General features: G+C 42.7%; 1 protein-coding gene across 1 annotated transcript in view; it reads left to right on the top strand.

Moving 5' to 3' along the window:
* Positions 1–19,504, top strand: part of jupb (junction plakoglobin b) — a 176,823-nt gene that overhangs the window by 142,828 nt on the left and 14,491 nt on the right. Inside the window, exon 15 of the mRNA XM_056287382.1 lies at positions 2,528–2,570. Within this exon, the coding sequence (XP_056143357.1) occupies positions 2,528–2,570 (43 nt within the window). The remainder of the gene's footprint in view (positions 1–2,527; positions 2,571–19,504) is intronic.

Genomic DNA, 19,504 nt, shown 5'->3' with positions numbered 1-19,504 from the left:
TCAGAATTGCAGGAGGGGGGTGGGGGTGAAGGCGCTTCTGTGTTCCCCTTGGGACATGTTTTGCTGATGCATAGACTCCCCTGTTCTTGCGTCTTGCATGTTGAAATGAGAAATAGTAAAATCACACAATAGGGAGGGAAAGTGATGGACTTGCCCTCTGGTCTGGTGGGGTTGTTCCCACCCCAGAGTGAAATAGCTTGAATCCTCCATAGGACACCTTTTTTTAAGAATATCTTAGTGAGTGAGTCTGAGTGTGCATGTGCGCATAGACAAACGCACACACACCGATACATGATGTGTCATGTTAACAGCTCTTGTGATATTTTCCAAATGAACTACTTGTTAAAACCACATAACTAAGAGATAAATTTTGTGGCAAATTTTCACTGGGTATCTCGCCTACACCGCTCTGTTCCTATAACTGCTATTCCCTCTGCGGGGAAGGCAGGATGTGTCTCAGCGAAATGTGTTCAACAGAAAACACTTGCTCTGGTTTCAGTTCCCCGATGTCAAACTAATTATGCAGGTCTTTTCTGGGGAACATAGTGAAAAGTCTAAAACACCGTTTACTTGTGCACTTCACCGGTAAACAGCCTCCAAGTGTTACCTGCACCGGTGTTAGAATCCGTGGTAAAAGTCTATTGTCTCCACACGACGTCCTGAACTTCAGTACTACAGAGCAGATCCCAGGTGTGTGTGCGAGGGAGGAGGAGGAGGAGGCCTGCTGAGCGAGCCTTTGCAGAATAAACAAAGGTTTGAAAAAGATGATGAAAAAGAGAAACGAGACACAGCTGTGTATCAAAATGGGGGGGGGGGGGTTCGCAAGAACAGACAACAGGCTGTTGTTTTGATTAATTTAAGCTGCGACTCCAAGGCGAGGAAAAGTGACTGCTGTTTGAGAGGAGGTGTGCCGATGCCTTCCTCCACCTGTTTGGAAAGCACAGCAGCCGTATGTGCACGCAGCAGACTGCTGAGTTCACACTCACACTGGAGAAGGTCAGGGGTGGCAGACATTAAGAGAGATGAACAGCAAGAGAGAGGGACAGCTGTGTCTGAATGATAACATGAAGCGAGGTAAAAAGGGAGAGCGATACGGGTGGAGGTTTCGGAGTGGCACGTACACACACCTCAGACACACTTGCATAAAGAGTGTGATCACTCACTCTCTCTGACACACACAAGCACACTTGCATCACACTTTTCCTTCCACAGAATGTTGTGTGCACATACGTGCACACACACATACACACACTACTACTACTGTTTTCGGCTGTTCCCGTTAGGGGTCGCCACAGCAGATCATCTGTTTCCATCTCTTCCTGTCCTCTGCATCTTCCTCTGTCACATCCGTAAACCTCCGCTTCGGCCTTCCTCTTTTCCTCTTCCCTGGCAGCTCCATATTCAGCATCCTTCTCCCATTATACCCAGCATCCCTCCTCCACACATGTCCAAGCCATCTCAAGCTTGCCTCTCTTGCTTTGTCTCCAAACCGTCCAACCTGAGCTGTCCCTCTAATACAATTATTTCTAATCCTGTCCTTCATCACTCCCAATGAAAATCTTTGCATCTTCAACTCTGCCACCTCCAGCTCCGCCTCCTGTCTTTCATCAGCGCCACTGACTCCGAACACACACACACACACACACACACACACACACACACACACACACACACACAGACAAAGGTCCACGAATCCTTCATTGTGCTTTCTCACACTTCATCCAAACACTGTGATACAAAGTCAAATCTTTCCTGATGTGCCTTCACTCACTACATTACAACACAGCCCTCTCACACACAGTGCAACACAAGAGACACAAAAACACATCCACCCAAACATGATCACGGCGCTTTAACTCGCATTTTTTTGTGTACGACTGGATGACAGCAATCTTGCCTATCGTCTTGCAGCCTGTCTCTCTTGAGAGTAATGTGAGTAGCAGGTCAGGTGAAGTCGTGTGTGTGTGTGGGTGTGTGTGTGAGTGTGAGTGTGAGAAAGAGAAAAATAAGACTGACTTTTCTCCCTTTCTTTTTGTCTCGTCTGCTCCTGGTGTTCTCTATTTACTCTCAGTGTGACCTGTCTCACTTTCTCTCAGACACCACCTTCACATGTCTCTCTCTCCCAGAATGCTGCCTCTATCGCACTTTCATTGTCTCTTTAATCATTTATCTATCTCTATCTTTCCTCTCTCTCTCTCTCTCTCTCTCTCTCTCTCTCTCTCTCTCTCTCTCTCTCTCTCTCTCTCTCTGTACATCACCATCTCTTCATTTCTCTCTCTCTCTCTCTCTAATCTCTGTAGTTGTCTCAGTCTTTCATTCTCTGTCCCTTTGTATCTGTGAATGTCAACAACCTAATTGAAATTAAGCTGCAACAGCACTGCCGTAGTGTACAGACTCTTACAAGAGCAAACAGCTGTTTAAGATTCTCCCCATGTTTACGTAAATAGGCATGTAATATTGTCATTTTCATTCATTATGCTCTGTTATTTAATAATTGTGTTCTCTCTCTCTCTCGCTCTCTCTCTAGGCCCATACTGCAGTTCCTCTGGAGCCAAGCTACCTAGCTGATGGTAAGTACTCTGTCTGCTGAACATTTTAAGGGTGAATTCAGCCAAACATTTCACCATGCAGCCATACTTCTTTGACAAGAGATGTCACAGTTACAGTTTTAGATGGTTGTTATTTATCCGACACGCTTCTTTTCCAGAGCAACGTGCAATGATAAATTCCTGAGGAAGGAAAGAAATTAAAACTACCAATGCTGGGTCCCCCAGTGGCTCAAAAGTAATACTATTACTGTGGTGTTCCCAACACAGAATATTAACCAGTGTGGGTTGGTTGGTTTTGAATGTGCACATTCAAATGTGATTGGTGCTGAATGAGGTGGAGGTCAGCTATTGGTTGTTCCTGAAGGGTATATAAGGCAGAATCGCCACCAGGGCGCTCTCTTGGTACTCCGCTCTACTCGGGATAGCTAGGTTGTTACAGTGTAAGAATAAATATACTACGTTACTGTCATAAGTCTGCCGTGTGCACTTTCCAGTTATCTACTTAAACAGTTTAGAACAATATTAGTGTTTCATACACGACAGTTTGGCGACGAGGATGGGATGTTTAAGTTGGAAGTCACAGAGTTAGCATGTCAAGCAGCTCCAGTGAGGCAGAAGTAAACGACGAACAACCAGGGAGACGTTCGGTGAGTGAAAGGACCGTCGAACAGAAGATGGCATTCGGTAAGCCAGAAGATTTCCACTTCGAGGAAAGTGAGGAAAGTTTTGATAGTTATCGCCAGCGGTTAGAGCAGTACTTCGCAACAAATGGATTGGACACTCGAGATGAGAAAACCAAAGCGGTATTTCTTACGGTGGTAGGAAAAAGGGCACATAGCTTGCTGATGGATTTGTGTGCACCAGATAAGCCATCGGGTAAAACATATGAAGTACTGGTGGGAATGGTAGGAAAGCACTACATCCCAAAAACCAACTTTATTGCCGAGAGATGCAAGTTTCATGGAAGAAACCAAAAGGAAAACGAAACAATAAGTGAGTACATTGCAAGTTTGAGAAAGTTAGCAGCCACATGCAAATTTGGAACATTTTTAGATGAAGCACTGCGTGATAGGTTTGTCTGTGGAGTTAAGAGCAGTGAGCTAAGAGATCGGTTACTCAATGCTGCTCACACAAAAGACTTAACGTTACAGCTCGCAGTTGAAATGGCGCTTTCTTTTGAGGTAACAAAAGGCAACAGTGCGCAACAGTTTGCACAGAAAAGCTATAAAGCTAATGTGGTAGAAAAGAAGGCTAACATAAAGCATAGAGAGGCTACGGTAAAGTCTACAGCTAATGGAAAGCCCTGCTATCGCTGCAATGGAAAAGGCCACAGACCGGATGAATGCAGGTTCAAGGACGCAGAGTGTCACCAGTGCAAGAAAAAGGGACACATCGCAAAAGCATGCCGTTCACCTAAAGAAGGAAGCTATGTCAAGGCATCGAAAGGGACCAGGCATTTGGAATGTTGCCACGCTCTCAAGCACGTGGACCAGAGCAACGCTCACAGTCTTCGGGTAGATGGAGATCCTATCCAGCCTCAGCTCTGCAGTGCCAGAGATGACTGCTGTGTGCCGACAAGGTGCATGGTGGATGCTGTACAGAACATTGACACTGGTCAGACATTGGACAGTGGAGGGGCCGAACTTTTTGCAATGGACACGGGTAAAGGTGACATTGTGAAACCCTACTATGTGTATGTCAGTGTAAATGGTACAAGGGTGAAAATGGAGGTAGACACTGGCGCAGCCGTGTCAGTGATATCTGAAACTCTACTTAAACGCAGGTTTAAAGATGTGAAACTTAGTCCTGCAAATTGTGTGCTGAAAACCTACAGTGAGAATCATTGCCGTTGATAGGAAAATTCGCAGCAAAGGTGAAATGCAAGGAACGCTCAGAAAAGCTAGAACTACTAGTCGTGAAAGGAAGAGGTCCTGCATTAATGGGCAGAGACTGGATAAGTCAATTAAAGTTAGACTGGTCAAGAGTCAACAGAGTTGCTCCTGATACAATGGATGATGTGTGTGCCAGACATGCATCAGTGTTCAAACCTGAGTTAGGCAAGTTAAAAGGTATTGAAGCCAGACTACATGTCGTTTCAGATGCAGTGCCGAAGTTCTGTAAGCCTAGAAACGTGCCTTATGCAGTTAAAAACGCCAAGTCTAGCAGCCACTGATTGTCATTAAGTTGCTTGTGTTCCGCATGTTTAGTGATAAGGAGAAACTCCTTAATCTCCAGACAGCTCTCGAAATCTCTGCAAGAATCTCCCTTTACTAAGCCTTCTCACGTCAGTGTGTAGCAAGAGGTCAGAGTAGTTACAGTCGGCCTCTTCCAAATGTGTACGAAACAACCGTCTTTGAAGAGACCTCGCTCGAATAGAACAGGCGATTTTGGTTGCCACATCCATGATCTCTTTCATGTTTAGCATTTTTGCGCATAATGCTTGTTGGTGTATTATGCAATGGTAATTAAGGAAGTCAGGGAAAGCATTGTCCTCCCTGCACTTGGCAATAAATCCATTCGAGCGGCCCACCATAGCAGGCGCACCGTCCGTGGTGATTGACACCAGTTTACACACTGGGAGCTGGATTTTATCCACAAAGTTTTTGAAGATCTGAAAAATGTCCTCTCCCCGCGTGTGTTCCTTCATGGGTAGTATTGTTAACAGCTCCTCTTTTGTGGTCATATCTTGAAACACCATGCGAATGAAAATGCACAATTGGGTCGTATCACTTATGTCCGTAGACTCGTCCAATTGTAGTGAGAAACACTCGCAGTCCACGATGTCCCTCCAAAGCTGCTGTGTCAAATCATCGCCCATCCCTTCACAGCGCCTTGTGACAGAATTTCTTGATAACTGGAGAGCTTTGATTGAAGATATTATTTCTGATTTGTTTTTAAAGTCCCGAAACAATGAATCTGCTGCCTCAAGGAAGGCCTCTTTCATCATCTCTCCACCTTGGAAGGCTTTCTTATGCTTAATGATGGAGTGACTCACCCGTAAAGATGCTTCGGTGGCTGCCTTTGCCTTTGAATTCGGCTGTGTGAAAAGTGACTGCTGGACGATTAACTGCGATTTTAGTTCCCTTACCTTTCTCTTTCTCAGCTCGCTTTTCGGAGGGAAGTCATTGTCATAGTTTTTATGAACAGTTCGAAAGTGCCTCTCCACATTTCCTTTCTTTGGGATAGCAATGCTAGACTGACAGATGAGACAAACGCATTTGGAATAAGACATGGTGAAAAAAAAGTCCTCCTCTCATTCCACATGGAAATGGTCCGTTTTTTGTTTCTTGCTAGGTCCGGCTCCCCCACTCATTATTGTTTTGTTTCACTTTTTAGTAGAATTTTTTTTAGAGAGTTGAACTAGCTAGCTCGATGCAGTTCTGCGTTAGCACACGTTGTGGGCATGTGAACTTCAAGGTATGTTCGAGAAGGGCTCTGGTTGTTATGGTAACCTAATGTAACAAAGTTTTAGGTTCCGCTCTAGAATCTTTGGTTTTAGGCAACAGCAGACTGGCCGTCCTTTACGTCAATCAAAAGGCAAATGCCAAATGGAGGACAGATGATAGGCTAATGTCTTGGGGAAAAAAAGTTTTTTTGGAATGTCATGGAGATCTACCAGCACTGCCTTCGCGATCTACTGGTCGATCGCGATCGACGTAGTGGGCACCCCTGATCTAAGACAATTGAAGCAATGAGAAATTTATTTGCAGGTTATGGGTTGCCTAAAGAGGTTGTAACTGATAATGGACCTCAGTTCGTATCGCAAGAGTTTGAGTCATTTTTGACGAAAAATGGAGTAAAACACATCAAGTCACCTGCATACCATCCTGCAAGTAATGGTTTAGCTGAAAGATTGGTCCAAAATCTTAAGAAATCCCTTGCAAAGAATAGAGCCATTGGTGGTATGACGCTTGAGCACTGTGTAGCAAATTTTCTGATTGGGTACAGAAACACACCCCATACTAAGACAAGAAAGACCCCAGCTGAGCTATTTCTGAGAAGACAGGTGCGAACCAGGTTGTGTCTTATCAAACCAAAGTTCTCTCAGAGAATGCAGACCGAGTCTGAACCAAATCTTCCCCGTGTTAGGTCTTTTAAGGTTGGTCAACACGAGTTGGTAAAAAATTACAGGGGAGGGGAGAAATGGTTGAATGGAGTTATAAGTGAAGTGTTGGGTCCTGTCACATACAGTGTTGAAGTAAATGGAAATTGTGTGAAAAGACATGTGAACCAGATGTTGGGTGTCAAGGGAAATCCAAATCAGACTCAAATGGACTCTTGTGATAGAGCTTCTTGGGAAATTGATGATTTCAATGCAGACACTGATGTGTCAGAACATCCTGAACCACAGGTTGTGGAAGAACGACCTGTAGAACCACCACCGCCAGTTGTGGAAAGGAACACTCATCCTGTGAGAGACAGACGTCCTCCTGATAGACTGAACTTGTGACTGACATGCAGATTGGTTATTGAAAAAAAAAAAGAGAAAATAAATCTGTAATGTAATGTATGGTTACTGTTGCAGAAATACTGTACATGGTTATGAGCTTAAGAGCAAAAAGGATATGTTAGAATCCTAGAAAGAAAAAAAAAGAAGTTTGAATTTACAGGAGAGGAGCTGTGGTGTTCCCAACACAGAATATTAACCAGTGTGGGTTGGTTGGTTTTGAATGTGCACATTCAAATGTGATTGGTGCTGAATGAGGTGGAGGTCAGCTATTGGTTGTTCCTGAAGGGTATATAAGGCAGAATCGCCACCAGGGCGCTCTCTTGGTACTCCGCTCTACTCGGGATAGCTAGGTTGTTACAGCGTAAGAATAAAGAAACTACGTTACTGTCATAAGTCTGCCGTGTGCACTTTCCAGTTATCTACTTAAACAGTTTCGAACAATATTAGTGTTTCATACACGACAATTACCAGTACTTATATAGCTATTACTAGTTTGACTTAATACTACAATTATTATAACTGCGATAGCCACAACTATTATCACTACTAAAACCACAACTATTACTTCTATTAACCTGTTCTACTTCTCCATAACAAGAACTACTGTTGCCAGTACAGCTAGATTGTACTTTACTCTTTTAAGAATGAAAATTAGATGAGAGAGCCAAGGTTTACACACAAGAGCCCAGACTGCAATTTCTCCTCCCAGCTGCATGTCCTGTTTTGAGTGATAAGCCACATCTTGAGATCCCTGACTTCCACCAGAAATGCATTTAGGTGGACAGAAAAACTACACTGCAGATTGGCAAACAGCTGTCAGTTTACTGTGTATTTACAACACCCCGTAAGGATGTTCAGACACACACACTTAAGTACACAAACAGGCAAACAATCAGCACACACACACGTGCGCGCTTACACACACACACCCACACACACTTGGCAAGAGCTGATGCTCTTACAGCACACAGAATGACTATTGTGTGTGTGCGTGTGTGTGTGTGCGTGCGTGCGTGCGTGCATGTGAACATAATAACAGTGTGTTTTAAATCTAAAATAAAATGATTGTTGTCTGCCAATCGGTAGTACACAGATTTGTCACAAATGTGCACACACACACACACACACACACACACACACACACACACACACACACACACACACACACACACACACACACATTTTTGTCTATTGAAATACGAGCAAATAGTCTACCTGCTTGATTTCCTTCTTTCATATGTGTCTATGTATGTGTGCATAGAACTGAAGAGTGCACCCAGTGGGTGTAAGAGTGGGGTGGGACATAATGAGCCAAGGAAGACATGAAGACAGCAGATTTAAGAAGCGGCAAAAGGGACTTCCAGTCAAGTGCAAGAAGAGATAGTCATGTTTTGAGAGGCTTCACTTTCTCCTCCAAAAGTGTACAATTTAAGAATACATTTCACCATGAGACGGTTGCAAAACTTGACAATAAAAGTTGCAGATGTGCATCAGAGCCATGGGGAAATCAAATAAAGCCAAAAATACCAAAAAAACAAGGTACAACAGAGGAAACCAGTGGTGAGGAGAAAGCTAACAACAACCTGATGGATGCTAGCAGCTATCAAGCTACAGCGCCAAACGAGGCACCGACAACGACTGACATCATGGCTGCTATCAGTCGGCTGAATCAAAATGTCAACTCAAAGTTTTAGCTGCTCAGCTCATCCAATACTGGTTTGAAACAGTCACTGGATGGTGTAGAGCAAAGAGCAACCTCAAACGAAGGTGGACTGAATCTTTATTTTCCCAGACCTGGGTCCAGCAGTGATGAAACGACAGCAGTTTGATAACATCAGGACCAGATATAGGTCTGCAGATGTGAGATGCGGATTCCGTCATCCAGCAGAAAAGCGCACATTCAACAATCAGAAGGATGCTGTGAAGTTTCTGGATGAGAAGCAAGTGCCGGGCTTGCCCAGCTAGCCGTGGTCAAGGATAAAGACGCAGCTAACGTTCACATTAGGCGAACATGAATGAACACAGTTGCAGTGTTTCAACTTGCTCAGTTTGTTTACTTCTCATGTTCGTCAGGACAGGAGGAAGCAGACACGTATACAGATTGTCATGGTATGTTACAAGCTCAGAAAAGGTTTGGACTTGGGGGTGTTGGTTCTGAGGGGGATGGGAGGAGGGAGGCAGTGGGTCCCAGAGAACCAGAGTGTTTATGTTTAGTTTAAGTTTATGTTGTTCACATGGAGCAGTTCACATGCTCTTGTATTTTGATGGCAGATTGTTTACAGTACAACTTGATGCAATTTTCGTTTATTACATAAACCTGGGGATATGTCATGCCACTGAATAACGGCAACATCACAAGGATAGTGAGCTGGAACATAAGAGGATTAAATCGCGCAGTTAAAAGAGGGAAGATAATGGCACACAGAAAAGCTTGAAAGCCGATGTTATGTATCTTCAGGAAAAAAAACAACTATTAAGAATACAGCTAGAGACAAATTACGCATGGGATGGGGATCACAAATATACCAGTCAAACTTCTGTGCCAGAGCCAGAGGGGTAGCCATTATTATTAAGAAAAAATTGTCATTTGATCATAGGTGTACAGTCAGGGATCCAAATAGCAGATTTATAGTTCTATCAGGGACACTCAACTGTGTTCCCGTCATGCTGATAAATGCTTATGGTCCAAACATTGATGACCGGCACTTTTTCAGACAGTTTTGAATAGAATTCCAGATGTTGGTGACACAAACATTATAATCAGAGGGGATTTCAATCATATTATGGACACTTTACTGGATAAACAATCATCAAGGTCATCTGTGAACAGTAAGTTTAGTCAACATTTGGAGGCTATTTACAATGTCACTTAGCAGACGCTTTTATCCAAAGCGACGTACATGTGAGAGTTAATGCAACACAAGCAAGGGTCTAGTCAGGAGGCGACAATGCAAGTAAGTGCCAAAAAACTAGGTTCAGGTCTGATAGGACATAGGTGTCAACAGGCAGTGCACAAAGGCAATGCATAGGGTGCATAGAAGCATTCTTTTTTTATATCAATACCATCAGGTGTGGAGACTACTTAACACTGCTACTAGAGATTATTATTTGTTTCTCTCCAGTTCATAAATCCTACTCTAGGATTGACTTCATGCTGTTAGAATCTAAACTGATCTCCAGTGTGGCAACCGCACAATACCACAATATCTTGATAAGTGATCATGCTCCCATGTCACTCCATATTAGATTTAACAACCCTAAAGGTGAATGCACCTGGAGATTTGATACACTCCACTCCACTCATCCAGAGTTGTCCTTGTGCGCGTTAGCTGCTCGCACTGCCTGCTTGATGATGTTGCCCCATCTGTCCCTGTCTCTTATAGCACTGAAAGTTTCAGCCATAGAGTGTCCTGTCCATTCCTTTAAATTGTCTATATACGTCATCCTGGGGCGGCCACGTCCTCGTTTACCCTCCATCTTCCCTTGTATGATGTCTCTTGTGAGACAGCATTTTTTGTTACGGCTAGAATGCCCAAAGAAGCTCGTCTTTCTTTTAACAATGACACCATATAGTTCTCGTTTGACACCCAGTTGTTGATTGGTTCTTTTCTCTTGCCAGCTGATGTTTAAGAGTCTTCGGTAGAACCACGTTTCAGCAGATTGTATTCTATCTTTATCTTTTTGTCTCAATGTCCAGCCTTCTGCCCCATATGTCACAGTAGGCCATATTATTGCCTTTAGAATTTTTATTTTTAGTTTGTGGGATAGGTCTTTGTCTTTTCAGATATTTTTCAGTTTGATAATTTTTGTTTTTGCAATGGCAATACGTGGTTGGATATCTTTGGAACAGCAGCCATCATGAGATTTTAAGGAGCCCAGGTATTTGACGTGTTTAACTCTTTCAAGTTCTTCACCTTCCATTTTGATGGGTTGGTATGTGCCTTTCCCAATGTGCATTACGTTGGTCTTTTTTTGCGTTTAATTTCATATTCTTTAGCTTGCCTTTGTTGTTTACGTTGTCGAGGAGGTTTGTTATTTCTTGATGGTGGTTTCCACAGAGAACCGTGTCGTCTGCATATCTCAGGTTTGATATTTTCCTGCCTCCGACTTTGATTCCTGACTTCTCGACTTCTGCTTCTCTTATGATCTGTTCAGTGCATATACTGAAGAGATGAGGAGAGAGGATGCATCCATGACGAACACCTTTTTGAATTTTGAATTTTGAAGGGGCTTGTGTGGTTGTTGTTCAAATGGATAACAGCTTCTTGGTCTTTGTATAGCGATGCTATATGAGTGATATGAGGTGAGGTGGAAAGCCCATATTCTCCATTGTGTCAAAGAGTTTTGCATGACTTACATTATCAAAAGCTTTACTGTAGTCTATGAAAACTATGTACCCCTCTTTTTCATTGCATTTGTTAATCTTCTCAATGAGGACTTGTAATGCACATACTATATCAGCTGTTCCTCTTCCAGCTCTGAAAGCAGCTTTTTCTTCTGCAATTGCAGTCTCTATTTTGCTCTTCAGTCTGTTTAAAATGATGTAAAGTAAAATGTTGCTTGTGTGGCTAATAAGAGCTATGGTCTGGTAATTTGAGCATTCCTTTGGGTCGCCTGATTTGTAGAGCATGATAAATTCTTGCTTTTTCCATTCTTGTGGCCACTCTTGTTTTTGCCTAATTTTGGTGCATGGCAGGTGAATGGCCTGTTTTCCTAAGTTCCCAGAATGTATAATTAGTTCAGCAGGTATGTTGTCTAAACCTGGTGATTTGCCTGCTTTAAGGTGTTTTATAGCATTCTCAATTTTGTTCATAAGTGGCAGAGGTTCAAGTTCTATTTTTACTTCTGCTATGATTGGGCTGACTTAATTTTGTGGGAGGTGAAAAAGCTCTTCTCCATATTCTTTCCATCTATTCATGACTTTTTCATTTTAATTCAGTGTTCTTGTCTTTGTCCTTCACACATAGTTGGTTAGGTGAAAAGGGTTTTCATTTCACAGACTTGATTTGATTGAAGAATTCTTTTGATTTGTTCTCTTTGTCAAATTCTGTAATCTTCTGGCATTCCTGTTCCAGCCATGTATGCTTATCTCACCAAATCTGTCGCAGTACTTTTCTTTTGAGATTCTTATATTCCTTTAAATTGTTGCTTGTTCTAGCCTTTCTCTTTTGTTCTGCAGTTTTTAGTTTCATCGCTTATCCATGGCTTTGTCTTGTTTCGTTTCTTTTTCCCTAATGTTGTGTCTGCAGCGGGCAAATATATATATTTGATGCTTTGCCATTATTCCTCAGGTGGTGTCTCTTCTGAGATGGTCGTGAGGAGAGTTTCAAACTTATTTTCTGTCTTAATTTGGAAATTAATCTTTATGCTTACATCTTTGAGTTTTTCTACATCATGTCTTAGCGTGGGCATTGTTGCTTGTGCTTTGAATGTTTTGATTCTTACTTTAGCACAAACCAAGATGTGGTCGGTCTCACAATCTGCACCTGGTCGATTTTTGCAGTTGAGAAAAGATGTCATCCAACCTCTATTTACCAAAATGTAGTCAATCAGGTTTCTTGATTGTTGATCAGGTGAAATCCATGTATAGCGTACAGAGGACCGCTGTTCCTCTGTTCACCTTCACCAACTTTTGCATTGAAATCTCCCATTATTATGAGTGGCTCTTTGTCCTTCAGGGAATCTTTGACTGTTTTGTAGCTGGTCATAAAAATCCTCTACTTCTTCTTCTGTACTCTGAGAGGTTGGTGTGTAGACTTGAATAAGTGTTTTTGTTGGTCTTGTGTCAAGCTTTACCATAAGGATACGGTCAGATACTGGGTCATAGCTTATTATGCTTTTCTTAGTTTTAGGATCTAAAATGATTGCCACTCCATTACGTCCACCCTTGTCATTTCCACTGTATATGATGCAGTGTTAATTTGATTCAAAATGGCTGCTGCCACTCCATCTGATCTCTGGTAGTCCTATAATGTTCATTTTCAAGTGTTCTAATTCCTTTAAGAGCAGGTACAATTTTCCAGAGTCCAATAAAGTCCTAACATTCCATGTTCCTACGTTTAAAATTGTGCGTTTCCTACGCGAGGGACCTCTCTCTTGAGATGAGTTCTTACAGGGGTCAGATGTAGAGCTCCCTGCTGGGTTTGGCTTTACTTCGCCATTACTTGTATTCGCTCCTCTCTGGGATGTCTGAAAACTCCTGGTTGACCCTGGGAGGCTCAATCAACTTCGAATATGTGTTGTTTTTCTTATTTTTGACCATGACATGCGCGAGTTTTGGGCAAAGAATAAAACCAGTAGGTAGCCATTGTTGCTTTCTGGAGTGGCAGTGCATGTACTGTGCGGAGGCCCTGGCCATTGTTCCATTGGAATATTCTGCCCACAGCTGTGGTGACTAAAGCCGTTACCAAAACTGCTTCTGCCGCCTTCTGACATCATCCGTCCCCTGCTAACCAGGAATTGATGTGTGTACCCTTTAGTCTGGCCCCTCCCCCGACGACCTGTCCAGCTTGGTTGCACCTGCCAGGGGCACTAGTCCCCTGCTGGCATAGCTCCCGGGATCGTAAGGACACAGAAGCCTCTCTGCCACAACAAGGCAGGTAGACAAGGAGAAGGGAGATTTGATAACACATAAATTCTTTTTAAAAAAAAGTTTCTCCTTTAAAATTGTGTTGTGGAGGTTTGCTAACACAATTTTAAAGGATAAACTTTATATATATATATATATATATATATATATATATATATATATATATATATATATATATATATACTACCGTTCAAAAGTTTGGGATCACCCAAACAATTTCGTGTTTTCCATGAAAAGTCACACTTATTCACCACCATATGTTGTGAAATGAATAGAAAATAGAGTCAAGACATTGACAAGGTTAGAAATAATGATTTGTATTTGAAATAAGATTTTTTTTACATCAAACTTTGCTTTCGTCAAAGAATCCTCCATTTGCAGCAATTACAGCATTGCAGACCTTTGGCATTCTAGCTGTTAATTTGTTGAGGTAATCTGGAGAAATTGCACCCCACGCTTCCAGAAGCAGCTCCCTCAAGTTGGATTGGTTGGATGGGCACTTCTTTGAGCAGATTGAGTTTCTGGAGCATCACATTTGTGGGGTCAATTAAACGCTCAAAATGGCCAGAAAAAGAGAACTTTCATCTGAAACTCGACAGTCTATTCTTGTTCTTAGAAATGAAGGCTATTCCATGCGAGAAATTGCTAAGAAATTGAAGATTTCCTACACCGGTGTGTACTACTCCCTTCAGAGGACAGCACAAACAGGCTCTAACAGGTACTATTTAATGAAGATGCCAGTTGGGGACCTGTGAGGCGTCTGTTTCTCAAACTAGAGACTCTAATGTACTTATCTTCTTGCTCAGTTGTGCAACGCGGCCTCCCACTTCTTTTTCTACTCTGGTTAGAGCCTGTTTGTGCTGTCCTCTGAAGGGAGTAGTACACACCGGTGTAGGAAATCTTCAATTTCTTAGCAATTTCTCGCATGGAATAGCCTTCATTTCTAAGAACAAGAATAGACTGTCGAGTTTCAGATGAAAGTTCTCTTTTTCTGGCCATTTTGAGCGTTTAATTGACCCCACAAATGTGATGCTCCAGAAACTCAATCTGCTCAAAGAAGTGCCCATCCAACCAATCCAACTTGTGGGAGCTGCTTCTGGAAGCCTGGGGTGCAATTTCTCCAGATTACCTCAACAAATTAACAGCTAGAATGCCAAAGGTCTGCAATGCTGTAATTGCTGCAAATGGAGGATTCTTTGACGAAAGCAAAGTTTGATGTAAAAAAAATCTTATTTCAAATACAAATCATTATTTCTAACCTTGTCAATGTCTTGACTCTATTTTCTATTCATTTCACAACATATGGTGGTGAATAAGTGTGACTTTTCATGGAAAACACAAAATTGTTTGGGTGATCCCAAACTTTTGAACGGTAGTGTATATATATATATATATATATATATATATATATATATATATATATATATATATATATATATATATATATATATATATATATGCTGGTTAGGCTGCCTGACATTATTGCAACAAATATTAAAGGATATGTGGATGATCCATTATTGTGGGAATCCATCAAAACAGTGCTTAGAGGCAGCATCATGTCCTATGAAGAAGTAGGAGAGAACAAACGGAAAAGAAGTTAGTGGAGTTGGCTAAACCCGTTTCTCAGCTAGAATGTTCAAATAAAGCCTCAGCAGGTACCAACACATTGAATTCTATTCTCTCCCAAAGAGTTGAGTACAGTACAATTCTATCCACTCAGGTTAGTAAGCAGATGAACAGAATTAAGCAGATGCAATTTGAAATAGGAGACAAACCTCAGAAATTGTTGGCACGAAGGCTGAGACAGGCACAAGCCTCGGGCAATACTGAGAATAAAATCAGACATGGGCGCTGTCCTTACTGACCCTAAAGAAATAAATGTACGTTGTATGGATTTCTATTCAAAATTGTATAAGTCAAATGATAATCATGACACAGATGCAACTAAGTAATTTTTCTCTGAACTGAACATGCCTCATCTTAACAGTGAAGTAGTAGCGGAGCTAGACAAAGACATTTCTGTTGAAGAGACGATAGAAGCAATTCCCAAATAATAAAGCATGTGGCTCTGATGGTTAGAATTCTACAAGTGTTTCTCTCAGGAACGATCTCCACTACTGTTGTGTATGTTTAAACATCCTGCCTCAAATGCTTTATAATATATCATTTAATATATATCATTTGTAAATATATCATTCATTTTGAAAATGGGTCAGAATGAGCTAGAAGCCTCATCTTACAGAACCATGTCACGGCTCCCTAATGAACTCTAATCTTCAGGACCACTTTGAGAGCACTAACTGGGGCATTTTCAAAGCAACAGCATCCTCTGTCCTGGGTACGACGTTAAACTGTGAGGAGGGTATGTGGACACCCAGCAGGACTAAAAGCAAAACCTGTCAAAGCATGGATGACTTCCTCTGTGAACCAACGGCCATCCATACCTGGAGAGGAGATGGGGACCACCAGGTACTCCCCCTTCTGAAACACAATGATGACTCAACTTGTTGAGGAATCAGCTGTGCTTCTACGACCTCCATAGGTTACGGAACTGATGATGATGATGAGCCTCCTCTGGTGAGTACATTGATCTGGAGGAACACACAGTGATAGTAACAGCCTACATCAATAAGTGTATAGACGATGTCACAGTCACCAAAACCATCTCTTCACCGGCCAACCAGAAACCCTGGCTGACAGCAGAATTTTGAGCACTGCTGAGGACCCGGAATGCTGTATTCAGATCTGGTGATAAGGCAGCCCTCAAGACAGCAAGGGCCAACATGCCATGTGGCATCAGTGAGGCTAAAACACAATATGCACAGAGAATCAACAGCCACTTTACTGATAGCAGAGATTTATGGAGCTTGTGGAAGAGCATCCAGGCCCTCACTAGCTACAAGTCTCCTCTTCAGAACTGTGGTGGTGCCCCCACCCTCCCAAATGCACTGAATGACTTCTATGCCTGATATGGGAGACTGAACAACGTGCGTAGGTGAAGATTACATCCACTGATGGATGACCAGATTCTACAGGTGACCACAGATGATGTGAGAAAGACCCTATCCACAGTCAACCCACACAAAGTTGTGGGGTCCAGACAGAATCCCAGGCCAAGCCATCAGGGACTGTGCTGAGCAGCTGGCAGATGTCCTTGCTGACATCTTCAACATCTCGCTGTCCCATGCAGGCATACCCATGTGTTTCAAGTCTACCACCACAGTGTCAAAGAAATCCCCTGTGTCCTGCCACAATGACTACTGCCGCTTTGCACTGACTCCCATCATCATGAAGTGCTTTGAGAGGCTGGTCATGAAGCACATTAAGTCCAGCCTCCCCTCCACTCTGGACCCTCTCCAGTTTGCTTACCGCACTAACTACTCCACAGAAGATGCCATAAGCTCTGCTCTTCATCCAGCCCTGTCCCACCTGGAGAGAAAGAACAGCTATGTGAGGACGTTGTTCATTGATTTCAGCTCAACTTTTAACACAATCATACCACAACAACTGATCAGAAGCTGAGCCAGCTGGGCCTTAACACCTCCCTCTGCAACTGGGTGCTGGACTTCCTCATGGGGAGGTCACAGTCAGTGCAAATTGGCAAGATCAACTCCAGGACCATCACACTGAGCACCGGTTCTCCACAGGGCTGTGTGCTCAGTCCACTCTTCTTCACCCTGCTGACTCATGACTGCACAGCATCATCCACCTCCAACCTCATTATAAAGTTTGCTGATGATGCCACAGTGGTAGGTCTCATCAGCAACAATGATGAATCATCGTACAGAGGGGAGGTGGATCAACTTATGGCAAGGTGCAAAAACAACAACCTCTCCCTAAATATAAAAAAACTAAGGAGGTTATTATTAACTTTAGAAAGACCAGTGCCCACCATATCCCTCTGACCATCAATGGTAAGGACATGGAGAGAGTCAGCAGTGTTAAGTTTCTGGGAGTTCACATCACAGAGGACCTATCCTGGCCCTCACATGTCACTGCACTCTCCAAGAAGGCCCAGCAGCATCTTCACTTCCTGCGGCGTCTGAAGAAGGTGAGTCTCACCACACCCATCCTCATTACATTCTACAGAGGCACCATAGAGAACATTCTGACCAGCTGTATCACTGTATGGCATGGGAACTGCAAGGCCTCCCGACAGAAACTCCCGACAGTGGATAGTGAAGACAGCTGGAAAGATCATAGGTACTGCTCTCTCATCCACCCAAGCTATCTATATGCCGCACAGTGCACTCCAAAGGCTCTCAGCATCATGAAGGACCCCACCCACCCTTCCCACGTCCACTTCACCCTCCTACCCTCTGGAAGGAGGCATTGGAGCATCCGTGCTGCCTCCACTAGACTATGCAAGTTTCATTCCTCAGACTGTGAGGTTCCTCAACAGCCTGAGCTCATAGACCGTCCATAAAATGACTTTTTCATCTTCTTACTCACTGTCTGTGTCAGGAGTGCTTTTGATGTTTAGGTCTGTGAAGTATCCATCCATCCATTATCCAAACTGCTTATCCTGCTCTCAGGGTTGCGGGGATGCTGGAGCCTATCCCAGCAGTCATTGGGCGGCAAGTGGGGAGACACCCTGGACAGGCCGCCAGGCCATCACAGGTCCAACACAAAATTGGATATATGGACGAGGAATTTTTTAGAACAACTATATAAAAATGGTGCTAATTATGGAACATTGGAATGAATATGTGAAAAGGTTTGAATGTCCTGGCTATCTAAGGATCTCAGGATCTAAGGATCATCAAACAATGAACTGTAATTCCAAAAATGATACCAGATTGGTCCCCTAATATGGTTTCTATCAGTCATCCTGATCAACATGGATTCAGGCCAAGTCATATTCATATTCAGTGGATATGTTTTAATTTTTGTTTTTAATGCACTTTTTTAATATTTATTGTGTGTTATTTGTTTTTATGTGGCACTGTGGTCCATGTGAAATGTAATTGCATTCCAAAGTAGATAAAGATAAAGAAAAAAAATATATTAAAAATAATTTTTACAGCAAAAGGCTAACGGAAGTTCAAACAAACAAGAACCTAGAACATTATCCTAACAGTTCTTCTGCAGAAAAATCAACATATCTGCCTTCTCCGGCAGGAGTCGTGATCTCTCCTGACTTAGTGTCCCCGGCTATTAGCCTAGCTAACTCCGTATCTATGGCTTATATATTTGTAGCTAAACAATTATATTTTATTTATTGGCCTATTCGTAATAATTCGTTATTAGCCTAGCTAACTCCGTATCTATGGCTCATACGGCTTACCTGCAGTGGACGTGGATGGAACACTACGAGCAAAGCAGTCGAAAACTCCGCATTTCTGCAGATTAATACCATGTTTCGACAAAAGATGTTTCGACAGATTGCTTGTATTGCCACCCTTACTGGCAAATGATTTGTTGCACTTGTGGCAACAAGCGTTGTTGTCATCGACTTTTGAAAAATATACCCAAACTTTTGAACGTTTAGTTCTCTCCGCCATGATGAGCACTTGAGCAGAGCTGTCTGTGCGTGTGTGAGCGAGTGTGTGGAGCACAGCACGCCCTGCCCCTCGCGCAGTAAGAGAGAGAGACAGAGAGATGGAGAAAACGGCAAACAAGATTATGTTCGCGACGTTTAAATTCTTCGAAAAACACAATTGCCACAATATAAATCTCACTCCATGATTTCTCGAGTACCTACCGACTACCGATAGCAGAACCGAAAACGTCGGATCTTAAAAATGCTCCGGTTTTTACTAATTTAGAACCGGTTTCCGTTTAGAACCGGGTTTCGGGGGGCATCCCTATCACCAATAGACATTCATTTCAACCTATGACACTTATCTAATATACAACATACTAAACACAATACAGAGACAGTTGTGATTTTAGTGGCTAATCAGAGAGCCT

The sequence above is a fragment of the Lampris incognitus genome, chromosome 10 (assembly GCF_029633865.1).
Source record: "Lampris incognitus isolate fLamInc1 chromosome 10, fLamInc1.hap2, whole genome shotgun sequence".
NCBI lineage: Eukaryota > Metazoa > Chordata > Actinopteri > Lampriformes > Lampridae > Lampris > Lampris incognitus.
The sequence above is the reverse complement of the archived record's forward strand: the minus strand, read 5'-3'. Positions and strand labels throughout refer to the sequence as shown.